We start from the raw sequence: 19,474 nt of genomic DNA on the forward strand, positions 1-19,474 counted from the left end.
CCGGGTCACACGCAGTGGAGATAAAGGGGTTCTGCCTAGCGAACCTCACTGTCCAAGGCAGGGAATTCCGCAATTTCCGCCTGTACGTTCTGCCGCACCTCTGCGCAGCCATCCTTCTTGGGCTGGGTTTCCAGTGCCACCTACAAAGCCTGACCTTTAAAATTGGCGGCCCTATACCCCCCCTTACTGTCTGCGGCCTCGCGACCCTTAAGGTCGACCCGCCTTCCCTGTTTGCGAACCTCACCCCGGATTGCAAACCCGTCGCCACCAGGAGCAGACGGTACAGTGCCCAGGACCGGACCTTCATCAGGTCCGAGGTCCAAAGGCTGCTGAAGGAAGGGGTCATCGACGCAAGCAACAGCCCCTGGAGGGCTCAAGTAGTGGTGGTAAAGACCGGGGATAAACATAGGATGGTCATCGACTATAGCCAGACCATCAACAGGTTTACGCAACTGGACGTGTACCCTCTCCCCTGTATAGCCGACCTGGTAAACAGGATTGCGCAATACAAGGTTTTCTCCACGGTGGATCTCAAGTCTGCCTACCACCAGCTACCCTCCGTCATGCGGACCGCCAGTACACTACCTTCGAAGCAGATGGGCGGCTCTATCACTTTTTAAGGGTTCCCTTTGGTGTCACGAACGGGGTCTCAGTCTTCCAACGTGAGATGGACTGAATGGTTGACCCGTACGGCTTACACGCAACATTCCTGTACCTTGATAACGTCACCATCTGCGGCCATGACCAGCAGGACCACGACACCAACCTCCGAAAATTCTCCAGACCGCGAATATCCTTAATCTGACCTACAATAAGGATAAATGCGTGTTTGGCACCGACTGTCTAGCCATCCTAGGCTATGTAGTGCGAAATGGAGTCACAGGCCCCGACCCTGAACGCATGCGCCCCCTCATGGAGTTCCCCCTCTCTCACTGCCCCAAGGCCCTAAAGCGCTGCCTCGGCTTCTTTAGCTATTATGCACAATGAGTCCCTAATTACGCCGACAAGGCTGGACCCCTGATCCAGTCCACAACCTCCGCACTGTCGACGGAGGCCCGCCAGGCCTTCTGCCGCATCAAAGCGGACATCGCAAAAGCCACGATGCGCGCCATCGACGAGTCCCTCCCCTTCCGGGTCGAGAGCGACGCGTCCGACGTAGCTCTGGCGTCCACCCTCAACCAAGCGGGCAGGCCTGTGGCTTTCTTCTCCCGTATTCTCCATGCTTCCAAAATTCGCCACTCCTCGGTCGAAAAAGAGGCCCAGGCCATAGTAGAAGCTGTGCGACATTGGAGGCATTACCTGGCCGGCAGGAGATTCACTCTCCTCACGGACCAACGGTCGGTGGCCTTCATGTTCGATAATGCGCAGCGGGGCAAGATTAAGAACGAGAAGATCTTGCGGTGGAGGATAGAACTCTCCACCTACAATTACGAGATCTTATACCGTCCCGGGAAGCTGAACGAGCCTCCTGATGCCCTGCCCCGTGGCACTTGTGCCACCGCGCAAGTGGACCACCTCCGAGCCCTCCACGAGGACCTCTGCCACCCGGGGGTCACTCGTTTCTTTCATTTCATTAAGACCCGCAACCTGCCCTACTCCATCGAGGAGGTCAGGACAGTCACCAGGGACTGCCGAATCTGCGCGGAGTGCAAACCGCACTTCTACCGACCAGAGAGAGAGCACATCTGATAAAGGCATCCCGTCCCTTTGAACGCCTCAGCATGGATTTCAAGGGGCCCCTCCCCTCCACCGACCGCAACACGTATTTCCTGAACGTGATTGACGAATACTCCCGGTTCCCATTCGCCATCCCATGCCCAGACATGACCGCAACCACCCTCATCAAAGCCCTCCAGGGTATTTTTACACTGTTCGGTTTCCCCGCATATATTCACAGTGATAGGGGGTCCTCCTTTATGAGCGACGAACTGCGTCAATTCCTGCTCAGCAAAGGCATCGCCTCCAGCAGGACGACCAGTTACAACCCCCGGGGAAACGCGCAGGTAGAAAGGGAGAACGGAACGGTCTGGAAGACCGTCCTGCTGGCTCTTCGGTCCAGGAATCTCCCAGTCTCCTGATGGCAAGAAGTCCTCCAATGGCCCTTCACTCCATTCGGTCGCTGCTCTGTACTACCACAAACCAGACACCTCACGAACGTCTCCTTGTTTTCCCCAGGACATCCTCCTCCGGGACCTCGCTCCCAACCTGGCTAGCAACACCCGGACCCGTCCTGCTGCGGAAACATGTGAGGGTGCACAAGTCGGACCCGTTGGTCGAGAGGGTCCACCTGCTGCATGCCAACCCCCAGTACGCCTACGTAACGTTCCCCGACGGCCGCCAAGACACGGTCTCCCTTCGGGACCTGGTGCCCGCCGGAGCCCCACGCGCACCCGCACCATTGCCACCCACCCTCCCCGCAGCACCTGACCGGAGGGTCAATACTGCCGCCGCCCCTACCCAACGCCGAACAGGCACCGACGCCCCCTACAGGCGCCCCTCCCCCCTGCCCACTTTTCGCCCCAACAGCACCGCCTAGGGGTGACGAAGCTGCCTGGGAGGAAGACATCACGTTTCCGGAGCCGCAACCGTCGGGGCCCCCACCAGGATCATCGCCGAAGCCCAGGCGCTCCAGAAGGACGACCCGGCCACCCGATCGTCTGATTGCTGCACCATAAACACTTCTTCTGTTACCCTCAACATCACGGTACCTCCATACCTGGTCCTACCATGCAAAAGGCGACAGTAACGCTGGCCATCACCCCGCTGGGTTCTTTTTAACAGGGGGTGAATGTGGTAATACCAGGTATTGCAGTACCTGAGAGGTGGATGACCATTGGCTAGACCTAGGAGTCTACCATTGGCTAACGTACATAGCTCTGCCCTGAGAGGCGGGGTATAAGAACCAATGTCGTCCCAGCAGCCTTCACTTTCTGTATCAAAGCTGCTGGGTATAGTTCTAGCTGATTAAAGCCTATTAGTTATGACTCACCTTGTCTCAAGAGTAATTGATTGTGCATCAGTTAGATAGAACAAACAGATGTATTTGTTTACTTGTAATCAATTGTCATTCCCCTGTTAGTGTTGGTAATTTCTTGCGAGCTGTCCTGATGAGTGCAAGACAAAAAGCTTTGATAGCATGTTTCTTTTTTCAGCAATGCTCAAGTAAAAACTCAATAAATGACCTTATTCTTAGAGTCCTAACCTTTGCTTTCATTAGTAGTTAGATTCTGAAAACTTCATCATCATCAGCGTATGTTTTCTGTCCGAAGGTAAATCCTTGGCTCGTGGCAGACGTTCCATCTCTCTCCGACTTGTGCCAGTCTTTTCATTTGCCAGTAACTTCCTACAATTTTCATGCCATTCAGCAATGATATTTTCTTCCTCTTTTTCCTTGACACCTTCCCTCTATAGTGTTTCTTCTCAAGACATGCCCTACATAGAACAGTTTGTTCCTAATTCTTTTCAGCAAATTACTTTCTTCATTCACTCTTCATGGCACTTCATCATTTCTTACTTTAGCTGCCCAGTGGACCCTTTCCATTCTCCTCCAAACTCACATTTCAAAGCTATTTAGCAAATTGGTCTCCTCTTTGTATTATGCCCAAGTCTAAATCTGTGCAACACAACACACCAAATCAAACTCTTTACAAGTTGCTCCTTAAGTTGTTTACTCAGCTTTATAATAATAATAATAATAATCTGGCCGGCACGATCGTGCAGTGGTTAGCACTGCTGACTACGGTGCTGAGGACCCGGGTTCAATCCCTGACTCTGTGGAGTTTGCACATTCTCCCCGTGTCTGCGTGCGTTTTACTCCCACAACCCAAAGATGTGCAGGTTAGGTGGATTGGCTACACTAAATTGCTCCTTAATTGGGAAAAAATAATTGGGTACTCTAAGTTGATAAAAAAATAAATAATAATCTTTACTATTGTCACAAGTAGGCTTACATTAACACTGCAATGAAGGTACTGTGAAAATCCCCTAGTCGCCACATTCCGGCACCTGTTCGAGTACATTGAGGGAAAATTCAGAATGTCCAATCTACCCAACAAGCATGTCTTTCGGGAATTGTGGGAGGAAACTGGAGCACCCGGAGGAAACCCACGCAGACACAGGGAGAATATGCAGATTCCGCACAGGCAGTGCCCCAAACCGGGAATCGGACCTGGGATCCTGGTAATGTGAAGTACCAGTGCTAACCACTGCTCCAGTGCCGCTTAGCAAACATCTCTTTTTACCAAAAACAGCGTTTCCATTGCTGTTCTTGTTCATATTTCTTTGTTGCATCTTCCATATGCAGATATTATGCTTCCTAATTACTGAATTCCTGCACCTATCCTCCTTCTCTTGCTTCTGTAATCATATTATTTTGTGGAGATTTTAAGATATACATCGTCTTATTTTGCCAATGTTTGTTTTCATTCCAAAGTTCATCCCTGCTGTCGCTAATTTATCTACTAGTAATCCTTCTTCTGTGCTTTGTGATCCGATGTTAACATTGCACCTCCACCCCACCATCCATCACCAATCTTAATGTCAAATTCCTCAAATTTATTTCTAATCTGTCTTAGGTCACACTGAAAGTGGTTTCCCTGGTCTCAACTCAACTTTGAAGTGTAATCTAATTTCCAAGACTTTGGAACTCAAACAGAGAAGTGATGGTTATGACAGCAATAAACAGGTAGGAAATATCCAATTCTTCAATGCATGCTGTACAGTTTAGTAAATGTCAGGACCCAGAGAATAATCATTGCCTGTTAATAGTTGCTGTTAAGAGATGATATTTATTGGAAAGGACTTCTTTTAGCACATGTACATATTTACACCCATCAAACTTTAAAAGGCAGATATCACGGCGAAAATTTCCGTTTCAGAAACTAAGGTTGGATTCTCTGTTTCTGAGACTAAGAGTTGACGCCTGGGCAGGATTCGTGGACTTTCACGCCACCAAAACTGTGGCCGAACCTGGACTGATTCAGCAACTATGGAGGGACTCGCACCAGCGCCACATGGAACACAATCAATTCCAATGAGAAACAGTGTGGGATTTGCCGGGTCCGTGTTTGACACTCGGGAGGCTGACAAGCTGCAGACGCATATACATATTCCAATCCCCACATGCACACTCATCTCAGCCAACAAGATGGCACTGATTGTGCTGGAGCGCCTCCATACAGCTGATGGATCGGCTGGGGCCAGAGGGCACTTCGGGGGTGGCCTGGGGGGACACCCATAGGACCCATGGTCCTAAGTTCACAGTGGGCTGTCAGTAGCGTACGCAGCTGTATGGCTGCCTTCCTGTAGCGGCAATGAAGCCCCAACCCCAACACCACAGCCCACCTCCTGGCCACCCCCCGCTACTCCCCCCAGCCCTGGCAGAAGCCCCCCGGCCAGCGGCACAACTGTCAGCAAACTATGGCGATGTTGGACACTTTCCGTACCTTTTCCCTCTCCCTCAGCAGCCACAACCCCGGTTTCATGATTTTTAAACGCGCAAGTGAACCGTGCCGTCGGGAACTCGGCCCATCGGAGGAGGAGAATCGCGGAAGCTCCAGAGAATACCGGGTCAGGCCCGCTCACGATATGCAAATGCCGTTTACTCTACGTGCGTTCTGGACCGCATTGATGCCACTTTCGAGGTGACGGAGAATTGTGATTTTGCCGTCGGAACCTATTCTCCACCCAGTCGCATTTCCTGAATCTGGCGTCAGCCAATGGAGTATCCCGCCCAATATTTTTATAACTATGCAAAAAACACAATTGGGAGATACATTTATTAATAGCGGACAAATGGGGATTAAAGGCATGTCGAGGGTAAAATCTCTCCACCTGAATGGAAGAGGTCTGAGGCTCTCCTAATAATGCAACTCTCTTCCCCATTCTAAGATGTTTGTCATCAGGCCCTTTGTCTGTTATCACTTTTAAGTACATTAGGTTGAATGGTGACCACATGAATTGGAGCAGGCCTTTTGACCCCTTGAGCACCATTCAGCAAGATCATGGCTGATCTGATTGTGGCCTCAACTCCATTTTCCTGCCCAATTGATTTTTACATGAACAATTGAAAGCATCATCTAGTGAGGAGAGGTTCCAATAAATAAATCATTTCAAATTTAATGCTTTGTAAAGACATTGTTGAGCCAACTAAGTGATTACTCTTGACAATATTAGTGGCCGAATGCTTAATATCTTTGTACGGAATTTCCCTCTCCCCTATTTTAACAGAGACATTGATTTATTTTGGGAAACAAGCAAATATCTGTCAGAATGTTACAGGAAAACATCAATCCTCTATTATTGTAATTCAGACCTTGGTTCTTCATAACCTTATTATCCGTAAATTAAGTTGCTTCCAAAGTTTAAAATGCTCTCTTCAATAACTAAAAGAATTGTCTAAACAATTCAATTAATTATATTATTAGAATGGTACATTTTTTATGTATCCCATTGCAAATTATTATCACCGGTAATTTTCTATAATTGAATACTGAGAGTTTATATTAACATATCAAAGACTATTCCATGCACAGACATAAAATTCTGCCACTTTTATACATTTTGTGGAAAAGCATTATGGCGTAGATTATTCACTGCCATTTCATGTTGACAAAACAATTTTCCTGTTCATAGAATCAGAAAATGATGCAACACAGAATTAGGTAATATGACCCATCTCACCTCTGCTGGCTATTTGAAAGAGTTAACTAGTTAGTCCCACTGCCCTGCTCTTTCCCAAGAGCTTTACAAATGTTTCCTTTCCAATTATTTCTCTAATTTCCTTTTGAAAGTTACTACTGAACAAGATTTTGACTGCCTTTCAGACAGTACATTCCAGGTCACATCTTTGTCAATCTCTCCCCAGCCTCCACCTATCACTGGCTCTCTATCCAGCCCCTCCCTCCCCCCACCCCCAACTACAGTCTAATCCTCATCCTATTTCCAGTTCTCTCTGTCTTTGACGAAGAATCATCCAGACTCAAAATGTTAGCTTCATTCTCTCGCCACAGATGCTGTCAGACCTGCTGAGATTTTACAGTATTTTCTGTTTTTATTCCAGATCACAGCAGTTAAAAAAAATTCCTCCTCATCTTTCCTCAGGCTCTTTAGTCACTTACTTTCATTCTGTGACCTCTGATTACCAACCCTTCAACTATTGAAAATGATTTCTCTTTATCTACTCAATGATGGAGGAGCCCAGCACATCTGTGCAAAAGACAAGGCTGAGGCATTTGCAACAATCTTCAGCCAGAAGTGCCGAGTGGAAGATCCAACTCAGTCTCCCACGGCGGTCCTCAGCATCCTAGATGTCAGTCTTCAGCCAGTACGATTCACTCCACATGCTATCAAGAAATGCCTGAAGGCACTCGATACTGCAAAGGCAATGTGCCCTGGCAATATCCCAGCTATAGCATTGAAGACTTGTGCTCCAGAACTTGCTGCACCCCTAGCCAAGCTGTTCTTGTACAGCTACAACACTGATATTTACCCGGCAATGTGGAAAATTGCCCAGGTGTGTCCTTTACACAAGGAACAGGACAAATCCAACATCAGCAAAATGATGGAAGGATTCATCAATAGTGCTATCAAGTGGCACTTTCTCAGCAATAACTGATCATGGATGTCTTTTTGGGTTCTGCCAGGATCACTCAACTCTTGACCTCATTACAGCCTTGGTTTAAACATTGACAAAAGAACTGAATGCCAGAGGGTGAGGTGAGAGTGACTGCCCTTGATATCAAGGCAGCATTTGACCGAGTATGGCATCAAGGAGCTCTAGCTAAACTGGAGTCAATGGGAATCAGTGGGAAAACTCTCCATTGGTTGGAGTTATACCTGGCACAAAGGAAGATGGTTGCAGTGGTTGGAGGTAAATCATCTCAGCTCCAGGGCATCACTGCAGGAGTTCCTCAGGGTAGTGCCCAAGGCCCACCATCTCCAGCTGCCTCATCAATGACCTCCCTTCCATCATAAGGACAGAAGTGTGGATGTTTACGGATGACTGCACAATGTTCAGCATCATTCACGACTCCTCAGATAATGAAGCAGTCCATGTCCAAATGTAGCAAGACCTGGACAATATCCAGGCTTGGGCAGACAAGTGGCAAGTTACATTCGCGCCACACATGTGTCAGGCAGTTATCATCTCCCACAAGAGAGGATTTAACCACCGCCCCTTGACATTCAATGGCATTACCATCACTGAATCCCCCACAATCAACATCCTGGGAGTTACCATTGATCAGAAACTGAACTGGACTAGCCATATTAATACTGTGGCTACCAGGACAGGTCAAAGGCTAGGAACCCTATGGTAAGTAACTCACCTCCTGACTCCCCAAAGCCTGTCCACCATCTACAAGGAACATGTCAGGAATGTAATGGAATACTCTGCACTTGCCTGGATGGGTGCAGCTCCAACAACGCTCAAGAAGCTCAACACCATCCAGGACAAAGCAGTCCGCTTGATTGCTCCCCCTTCCACAAGCATTCAAACCCTCCACCACCGATGAACAAGATGCACTGCAGTAACTCACCAAGGTTCCTCCAACAGCACCTTCCAATCCCACGACCCACCACCTGGAGGTTCCCCTCTAAGTCACTCACCACCCTGACTTGGAAATATATTGCCTATCCTTCACTGTGACTGGGGCAACATCCTGGAACTCCCTCCCTAACAGCACACTGGGTGTCCCTACACATCAAGGACTGTAGCGGTTCAGGAAGGCAACTCTCCACCATCTTCCGAAGGACAACTAGGGATGGGCAATAAATGCTGGCTTAACCAGCGACGCCCACATCGCATAAATGAATTTTAAAAAAACTCTATCATAACCTTTTAAAACATTGCACACTCCATAAACTTATCCTTCTTTGTTCAAATGAAAACAACCCCAGTAATTCTATTCTCTCCACACATCTGAAGTTCCCCATCCTTGGAACCATTCTTGCAGAATTGTTATGCTCTCCTGTCGCCTTTACCCCTTATGAATTCCAGTGTCAACACATTTTTAATTGAAACTGCCAATGTAAACTTGTCACACTGTACTTGCACTCTCCCACCACTGCTGGCACTGTAGCATCCTAGTTCAGTGTCTCTCTTTGCTTGTGCTACAAAGCAACCACCCTGATCAAGCCAACTCCATGCCTCCTACTTTCCCAACGCAGCAAATGTGCCAGTTATGAGAAATGGCGACATGAAATCAAAGTATTTTTCAAAACTAAGGTCAGGACACGTGCCTCTGAAGTTGAACTTTGCCTATGCGCACCTGTCCAACTATTCCTGGCCTTCCAAACCCCTCCTTTACCTGAAGACGATAGGCGGTCTTGACTCCTTGTTTGCAGCACCATGGGAGATTGATTAATGGTAGCACTTTGTGTACAGCCTGTCTGTTTTTAACAAATGAGAACATCTCAGCAGGCTGTATGTAGCCAACAGCTTTAATCCCCAAAATAGACCGTTGAAAAGATGAGACAAAGGTTATTGAAATATCAGGCTCCTATAAATCTTTATAGAAATGAAATATCCACATAAACCATCCTGCAACTTCAAAGCAACTGCTGTCCTACACTGTCATGAAAAACAAAAAGAATGGACTAATAATTAAACTGAAGTCCTCCTCAATGTGTTTTCTAAATTAAAAATACAATCTTGATATTCTACCAACATAATTACAAACTATTGTATGCTAAGGGGATTTAAGAGCATGTTTCAGATCAAATGAGGCTTGAGGGTTGAGTTATAATTGATCCAATGTTGGTGGGTGTGTAGAGGTGGGTGGAAGAAGGAGTTGTGTAGGGAGAGTGGGGCCAGGCAGAGGACTGAATGAAGGATGGGAAAGAAGAAGGTGAAGACTGCAGACAGTCTCAGATGAGAGGTGGGGTGAAAGAGGGCGAGGCCAAAAATACATATCGTCCAGGAGCAAGGGGGCTGGTGAGGCAGGAAGCATTGACAGAAGGGAGGACCGGGACGGTGGAATTGTAAAAGATCAAAAGCCACCCTAATGAGGAAATCATGGACAAACCAAAATAGACCCAACAGGAAGCAAGTCAGGCCAGGAACTCAGATAGGAACAGAAGCATGAGAACCCCACCATTTGAAGTCACCTCCAAGCCACATGCCATCCTGACTTGGAAATATCTTGTCCTTCCTTCACTGTCACTGGGTCAAAATCCTGGAACTCCCTCCATACCAGGACTGTGGGTGTACCTACACCTCAGGGATCTCAGCGGGAGGCTGAGCTGAACAATCGTTGAGATGTTTGTCACGTCAGTGGGTTTATTCTCCGACCAATTCTGGGAAAGGTTGTTTCATAATAAGAAGCTGTTTGCCAGGCTTGGCGTTCAAAATTTGATGGCAATGATTTAAGAGCTGTATTTATTATAGTGCAATCAGAGTTTTACAGTCCGAGATGATTAAAGCATTATTAAAAAAGAACTTTGCAATTATTCCTGACTACCAACCAATGGTCGTATGATACCCCTTGTCACTAAGATTGATTGATCTTCCAGCTGCATAAAAATATTTTGCCTTCATCACTGTTTGTCCAGGTATAGACCGCCTTACATGCTAATAGACTATCTACTTCTAGAACAGAATGATTTTAATCTTATTAGCCTGAATAGGATTTAATTTTAATTCCCCCACACATATCCCACTTGAGTGTTTTCTGCTGCCAAGTATATGATGCATCTTGGATTCAGCAATATTTTCTTCTAAACCTATATGGATGGAATTGTACAATAATAAATGACTGTTGCATGGGCGAAAAATGAAAGCAAAAGATACACAAACATGGAAATCACGAAACAAGCAATCTTACCTTTAAAGTAACAATTACTATAGCGATCAGGAAAAATGTAATAATAATATAATGTAATATAATATAACAATACAATCTTTATTGTCACAAGTAGGCTTACATTAATGAAGTTACTGTGAAAATCCCCTAGTCGCCACTTGCCGGCGCCTGTTTGGGTACACAGAGGGAGAATTCAGAATGTCCAAATTACCTAAAATACTGTGGAGAGGTCTTGATGCGTGTCAGAAACTGGGATGCACCCTCCAATTAAATTTGGAACATATTTATTTGGCAGTGTTTTGCACAGATTTTCCAAGAATTCCATAATTGATAAGCATCCCTCGATTAATATACGTACTTCGACCAAAGATTTCTTATATGTAGATCACAGTATTTTTCAAATTCATTTACGGGATATGGGTGTTGCTCACAAAGGTGTCGTAGAATTTCATACAGTGCCATTCGGGCCATTGAGTCTGCACCAACCCTCCAAACAGAACCCCACCTAGGCCAACCCCCCACCTTGGGTAGGATTCTCTCAGCCCACGCAGGGCCGGAGAATCGCCGGGCGTGAATCACGTGACACCGCCTTGACACCGTTCCGCCGATTCCCGGAGAGCGGAGAATCGGCGCCATTGGCGCCGGCATGGTCTACGTGCCCCACCCCCCCGGCAATTCTACGCCCAGGTTGGGCCGAGCACCTCCCAAAAAATCTGAGTGCGGTCGGTGCCGTCCACGTGTAGTCTTACCCAGCGGCACCTCAGTATGCATGCAACTGGGGGCGGCCTGGTTGGGGGGGGAGGGGGAGGGGTATGGGGGTCTGACCCCGGGGAGGCCTCCGCTGTGGCCTGGCCCGTGATCGGGGCCTACTGATTGGTGGGCCGGCCTCTCGGGCTGGGGGCCTCTTTTGCTCCGCGCCGGCCCCTGTAGCCCTACGCCACGTTGCGTAGGGGCCTGCGCGGAGAAGGAAGCCACTGCGCATGCGCGCATTGGCGACGGTTGCAGTGTGCATGCACAGACCCGCGGCGCCCATTTAACGCCGGCATCGGCAGCTGGAGTGGCGTGGGTTGTTCCAGTGCTGTGCTGGCCCCCGATAGGGGTCAGAATCGCTGCTCCTGAGGGCATGTTTACGCTGTCGTGAAACGCTCGGGCGTTTACGACGGTGTCAACACTTAGCCTCAGGATGAGAAAACCCCACCCCTATCTCTGTAACTCCATCTAGGAACAATTTAGCATAGCAAATCCATCTAAACTGCACATCTTTGGACTGTGGGAGGAAGCTGGAGCACCCGGAGGAAACCCACACAGACACAGGGAGAACGTGAAAACTCCACACAGACAGTCATTCAAAGTCAGAATTGAACCGGGGTCTCTGGTGCTGTGAGGCAGCAGTGCTAACCACTGTGCCACCGTGCGGCCTGTCAGTATTGTCCATCCCTAATTGTCCTCGCGAAGGTAGTGGTGGGCAACCTTCTTGAATCTCTGCAGTTCATGTGGTGTAGGTACATCCACAGTGCTGTTAGGAAGGTAATATATTTCCAAGTCAGTATGGTGAGTGGCTTGGAGGGGAACTTGCAGGTGGTGGTGTTCCCATGCATCTGCTGCCCCTGTCCTTCTAGGTGGTAGAGGTCACGGATCTGGAAGGTGCTGTCAAAGGAGCCTTGGTGATTTGCTGCGGTGAATCTTGTAGATGGTACACATTGCTGTCACTGTGCATTAGTGGTGGAGGGAGTGAACGTTTGTAGTGGTGGATGGGGTGCCAATCAAGTGGTTTGCTTTTCCTGGATGGTGTCTAGTTTATTATTGGAGATACACTCATCCAGGCGAGTGGAGACTATTCCATCGCACTCCTGATTTGTGCCTTGTAGGTGTTGGCCAGGCTTTGGGGAGCCAGGAGGTGAGTTCCTGACCTGCTCTTGCAATCATTAGTATCCTGTGTTATGTTTTCAAAATGTTTTTGGCTATGAGTAACTTTGTACAAAAGTAATACATGACAATAGGGAAAATGTAAATTGAAAATGTTCTGATATCTTTCTTTGCAAGGTACTGACGACAGCTGTGATGAATGACACTCGTGCGGGAAATGGATCTGGAAGGATGGATACACTGAAAAGTAAGATATTCTTATAACGTACAGCCTGTCTACCTCTGCCTGTATTGTATCTTGTTCTTTGCGAAGAAATCAAAAGCAGATTTGTGAATTGTGTTCGCTAAGATAAGTAATATTAGTGCTGGAGAATAGATATCGTTCCACTTTGAAATCCAAGCCAGGTTTCCCTTCTGAGGTATTCAATTTTGGAGGGGTTTTGGCAGATAAATAATGTTCTCAGTAACTACTGCCTCAGAAAAATTGGGACCTGAATTGTCCGTATAAAACAAACAATTACATTTTCACATTTTCTTTGACATCAAAATAGTCCTAAGATGCTACAGAGAGGCATAAACAGATAAAAACAGATGCCAAAGCAAATGAGTGACTAAGTGAACAAGATATATTTTAAGGAGGGTATTAGTGTAAGAAGGGAGGTGGCGCGAGAGGCTCTATGACGGTCCCAGATGCAAATTCCATCCTCGTGCGATCAGACTGTTCACAATCCTGGTGTCATATTTGACCCCAAGATGAGCTTCCAACTACATATTCTTGTCATAACTAACATCACCTATTTTCACTTCGCTTAACATTTTCTTACTCAACCTCTGCCTCAGCTCATCATCTGCTGAAACCTTCATTCATCCTTTTGTTACCTCTCAGCTTGACTATTCTAACACACTCCTGGTTGCTCTCCCACATTCTGGCCTTGCTAATGTAGAGGACATCCAAAAATTGAGGCCATCATTGGTTGAACCTGGGTCTGGATTGTTGCTCTTTTTAACCTTAGTCTATTTGCTCTGTTTAGGTCACCTTTGCTCATGAGTCGCCAGGTATCTTTATGATACCGCCACGTGGTTCAAGTTCAGGTTATGATTAATAACACAGTACACCGCTTAGTAAGGATTAAAACAACGGTCATTTATTATATACAACAAGCAATATTAATACCCTAATACTACTATTTATATAATAAACCTATCGCTACTGGCCAATACTTAACTTAGGAAGAGCCCACCAGGTCAGGGAAACGAATGACTTGTCCAATCAAATCTGGCCCGCGGGATTCAAAAGGCTGCTACAGGTCGGTGGCTAGGTGTCTCTACCGGATAGCGATCGTTGGATTCAAACTTACACTTGCCGGTGGCTGGTCTTGCGAAGGTCTCGAGCAGGCGAAGATGAGAGAGAGAGAGATCTGAACTTGGACCTTCACATTTATAGGGCCCAGGGGCTTCCCGCCTCCCGGGGCGGCCCTTGACCCTGAGTCCCAAGTGATTGGATTCTGTCCCCAATCTCTGGGGTCGATGTGTCCAATGGTGAGGCGATTCCTCGATCGGGGGGTGGTCGCTCACCTGTCTTTGTTTCGGCCACTGCAGGCGCCGACAGGTCTGGCCCGGTATTCAATTGCTAATATGTTGCAATTGTTCCCGGGGATAGCCGATTTAACTGTGGATGTATGAGTAGATTGGCTGCAAACAGTCCTGAATGCAACTGCGAATACCTGGGTTGATGGGCTGTTGATAGCCCTGAGTATCGATCTGGGCTATCTTCCCATAGCCGAATATGCAAAGCTGTCTGCAGCTGCCTGCTTGTGTCTTCTTGGCTGCTTTTCCCAGCAGTCTTTCGGGTTAGCCGTTTTAAACTGTGTTTTGGCCAGATTAATCGGAACGCAGCCATTTTACATGGCTACAGGATTCAGAGCAAAGTAAACAGACACCACAGAATCTACTAGAAGCTGAGCTGTCAGCATGAGTGCAGGCATTTTGCCCGACGGCGAACTCCTGCCGCGGGTTTTCTTTTACTAAAAGCAACATTTCCAAATCACTGCAGCTCTTCCAAATGAGTCTCCCACAGCATTTCCTGTCCCTGCTATGCAGGCTGGAGGGTGCATAAAACAGAAAACACCGTTAACAGCGGTGCCGGTCAATGGCGGCTGCCTCCATCTGCAGCAAAACACTGCGGGGGAGGGGGGGGAGGGGTGTTTGCAGGGATACTTTAAAACTCTTGTAATTAAACCTGCTGCACACTTAAAAACAACTATCACCTCTGCATTGCTCTGAGATATGTAAAATATATAACAAACTAGTGAAACGGAACAGGCTGCCGGCATAGCAGGGACTGGAAATGCTGCGGGAGACTCATTTGAAAGAGCTGCAGGAGTTTGGAAATGTTGCTTTTAGTAAAAGAAAGGAAGCACAGAACTATCAGAAATGCACTTCTCATTAGAAAACTCTTTCTGTTTCCAGGATCACTGCTATCCACTTCTTTCTAAGTGATGTTTGCTGGTCTAGAGTTGTTCATTTGCTTATTTTCTTCCAAGTTCACCCCATGTATGGAGCAAAACAAATGTCAGAATATGACTTGGATGCTCTGTGCTCATTTGCCATGGTCTATGTCATGATATGCAGACTCGATGGGCCGAATGGCCTCCTTCTGCACTGTAAATTCTATGATATCCACATCAGCATATCATGGTGCAATCACACACACACTGATGGACAGGCAGTTGGACCAACCAGCACACACATAACATCGCAGCCAATCACCAGTGAGAGCACACGCACTATAAAACAGGGAACACCACAGTCCCCGCTCATTCTACCAGGAGATAGCTCAGAGCTTACAGCGTGCCACTCAGACATACACCATTTGCTGAGTGCCTCACTAAGATAGTGATAGGGCTGGGTCCACAGGTTAGCTGGTGAAGCACGTACCCAAGCCAGCAGTTAGTTGTTACCGTTGTTTAGACAATAAAACACAGTTGTACCATCTACAGCCGTGTTGGATCATTTGTGTATCAGAACGAACACCCAAGACGACATGATACCAGGAGTGGAAGCTAACCAGCGACTGTGAGACCTACCTGCACCCTTTCAGAAATCCGACATCTTGCTCCGTGGAAAACATTAGCCTGCTGCAGCCGCTCCGAATCGCTGGAAATCTTGGCGTAAACTGGAAGCTGTTTAAACAGGGTTTCCAGCTCTTCTTGGAAGCCACAGACAGGAAGAATGCATCGGACACCAGGAAGATCGCCCTCCTCCTCTCCACGGTGGGGCAACATGCCATTCACATCTATAACTCCCTCGCGGAAGGCGAGGGCAAAACAAAATATAAGACGGTGCTTCAGCGTGGAAGTCAATGAGAGCTTCGAGAAGTACCTCTTCCAGCAGTGCCTGCAGGGTAAGGATGAGCCTTTCTAATCTTTCTTGACACACCTCCGTATCCTCGCGCAGTCCTGCTGCTATGAGGCCACCTCCGACTCCATGATACGGGATAGTTTTTGGGGTAATCTCGGACACCCAACGCCAGCAGCTGCTTCAAATTAAGCGCCTCACCCTAGCGACTGCCATCGAGACCTGCGTCCTCCATGAGAACGCGAGCAGCTGGTACTCCCAAATCCAGGCGGCCGAAACGGTACGGCACGGGTCCAACGAGGCGGAGCGGGTCCAGTCGATCGAGTTCCTCCTGGCCCACGGCCCGAACGAGGGCGCCCATTTTCGCGCCTTCCGAGGCCTCCCGCGCTTGTACGCGCCAAAAGAGGGGACGTTGACGCAGAGGGACATGATGCGCAGGTGCGCTCTACGTAGGACCGCACCGCGCATACGCAGTGGCGCAACAAACACAACGAACGCCATGATGTCACGACGTGCGTCAACTGTGGCTCCGCTCACTTAAAGCGGCAATGTCCGGCCAAAGCGTGACAATGCCTCCGCTGTGGCAGGATGGGCCACTACGCTGCCTGCTGTCGAACAGCTCAACCTGCCAACTCCCAACAATTCCGCCAGCCTCGCAGGGACGTGCGGGCAATTCAGCCCCCCTACACTGAGTCATATCCAGATAGTATGCAGACCAGCGATACGGAAGACAGGGAGCCCTTCCGTGTTGCGGTAATCCACAAGAACCGGAGGTCCCCAAGTCGGAACCACCAGCCGCTGCCAGTGCACAGCATTGATCCGGGCGATGAGTGGTGTGCCACTCTAACGGTCAACCGCAGATCACATTTCGCCTGGACACTGGTGCCTCCGCCAATCTCCTCGCATGGTCAGCCTTCCAGACCTTGAAGGTTAAACCACTGATTCTGCCATCCCACTGTCAGCTGGTTGACTATAATGGAAAACGTCATCCCGGCCACAGGGTCCTGCCAGCTCGAGGTTACACATAACTCACATACAGCCACATTGTCGTTTGAAATCGTTGGATCCTCGAAGGACTCTCTGTTAGGCGCACAGGCGTGGAAGATCCTCCACCTCGTTCAGCGGGTACACACTCTGTCTCCAGAAGGCACGTCCGATTTGCCGGTGCAGACTTTAGGGCGCAGCTCCACTCACTCCTCGCGCACAACCAGGAGGTTTTCGAGGGCATGGGCACACTGCCCTACACGTACAAAACACGGCTCAAACCGGACGCCACCCCGGTCATTCACGCACCTCGTAGGGTCCCAGCACCACTCAAGGACCACCTCAAGCAGCAGCTGCAGGACCTGCAGGACCAAGGAGTGCTTTCCCGGGTCACGGAGCCAACGCCATGGGTCAGCTCCATGGTGTGCGTCAAGAAGCCCTCCGGCGAGCTCCGGATCTATATCGACCCAAAAGATTTGAATCACAACATTATGAGGGAACACTACCCCATACCCAAATGAGAAGGAATCGCGAGCGAAATGGCTCGGGCAAAAATATTCACCAAGCTTGATGCCTCAAAGGGCTTTTGGCAGATCAATTGGATCAGTGCAGCAGGAAGCTGTGCACTTTCAGCACTCCATTTGGCAGATACTGCTACAATAGGAAGCCATTCGGCATCATCTCGGTCTCCGAGGTGTTCCATCGCATCATGGAACAGATGATGGAGGGCATCGAAGGGATACGTGTCTACGTAGACGATGTTATCATCTGATCCACCACACCACAGGAGCACATCAGTCGTCTCCAACGTGTCTTTGCACGGATACGAGATCAGGGCCTGCGCCTCAACCGAGCCAAGTGCTCTTTCGGCCAGACTGAGCTAAGGCTTTTGGGGGACCACATCTCCCGGTCGGGTGTGCGGCCGGATGTCGACAAAGTGGCAGCCATCGCAGCCATGCAGCAGCCGGCAGACAAGAAGGCAGTGCTGTGCTTTCTCGGGATGGTCAACTTCCTGGTGAAGTTCATTCCTAACCTTGCTTCGCACACGACTGCTCTTCGCCACCTGGTCAAAAAGACAACGGAATTCCAGTGGCTGCCCGCACACAAGCGTGAATGGGAGGAGCTCAAGGTCAAGCTCACCACCGCCCCGGTGCTGGCGTTTTTCGATACCACACGGGAAACAAAGATCTCAACTGACGCCAGCCAGTCTGGCATTGGGGCGGTACTTCTGCAACTGGACGACACCGAATCATGGGCCCCGGTCGCCTATGCGTCGCGGGCCATGACCCCCACAGAACAGCGCTATGCGCAGATTGAGAAGGAGTGCCTAGGCCTGTTGACTGGCATCGACAAGTTTCATAATTATGTATATGGTCTTCCGCAGTTCACTGTGGAGACCGACCATCGCCCCCTGGTCGGCATCATTCAGAAGGACCTCAATGATATGACCCCTCACCTCCAGCGCATTCTGCTCAAGCTCCGGAGGTACGACGTCCAACTTGTCTACACCCCGGGGAAGGATTTCATCGTTGCAGATGCTCTGTCCAGGGCGTTCAACACACCGCCCGACTCGGAGGGGTTCGTTTGTCAGGTCGACGCACAAGTAGCCTTCAAATCGGCCAATCTGCCGGCCACTGATGCACGTCTGGCCCACATTCGCCGTGAGACTGCGGCTGACCCCCTTCTACAGCGTGTAATGCGCCACATGACGGAAGGGTGGCTCAAGGGGCAGTGCCCACAATTTTACAATGTCCGGGATGACTTGGCTGTCATTGATGGTGTCCTCTTGAAGTTGGACCGGATCGTGATCCCACACAGCATGCACCGGCTTGTCCTCGAACAACTGCACGAAGGCCATCTTGGAGTTGAAAAGTGCGGGCAGAGGGCCCAAGAGGCTGTGTACTGGCCGGACATCAGCGACAACATCGCCAACATGGTGCTCAACTGCCCCACCTGCCAAAGGTTTCAGCCGGCGCAACCCCCTGAGACCCTTCAGCCCCATGAGTTGGTCACGTCCCCCTGGGCGAAGGTGGGCATGGACGTCTTTCATGCGCTCGACAGGGACTACATTATTCGGATTGACTACTTCTCAAGTTATCCGGAGGTCATACGCCTACACGACACAACGTCATCAGCTGTCATCCGGGCATGCAAAGAAACCTTTGCTCGCCATGGAATTCCGCTCACCGTCATGTCTGACAACGGGCCTTGCTTTACGAGCCAAGAATGGTCATCCTTTGACACTTCATACAACTTCACACACGTGACGTCCAGTCCCTTGCATCCTCAGTCGAATGGCAAGGAGGAAAAGGGCGTCCACATTGTGAAACGGCTCCTCTGCAAGGCTGCTGATGCTGGATCTGACTTCGATTTAGCCCTGCTGGCCTATCGCTCGGCCCCACTGTCCACGGGCCTCTCGCCAGCCCAGCTGTTGATGGGTCGCACCCTCAGGACCACTGTGCCGT

The 19,474-nt window shown here is 49.1% G+C and overlaps 1 protein-coding gene across 1 annotated transcript in view; it reads left to right on the forward strand.

The window, feature by feature from the left end:
• The window catches only part of LOC140421802 (uncharacterized), a 239,234-nt gene that overhangs the window by 156,672 nt on the left and 63,088 nt on the right, over positions 1–19,474 (forward strand). Inside the window, exons 5-6 of the mRNA XM_072506704.1 lie at positions 4,575–4,684; positions 12,846–12,915. Of these exons, the coding sequence (XP_072362805.1) occupies positions 4,575–4,684; positions 12,846–12,915 (180 nt within the window). The remainder of the gene's footprint in view (positions 1–4,574; positions 4,685–12,845; positions 12,916–19,474) is intronic.

The sequence above is a fragment of the Scyliorhinus torazame genome, chromosome 1 (assembly GCF_047496885.1).
Source record: "Scyliorhinus torazame isolate Kashiwa2021f chromosome 1, sScyTor2.1, whole genome shotgun sequence".
Taxonomy (NCBI): Eukaryota; Metazoa; Chordata; class Chondrichthyes; order Carcharhiniformes; family Scyliorhinidae; genus Scyliorhinus; species Scyliorhinus torazame.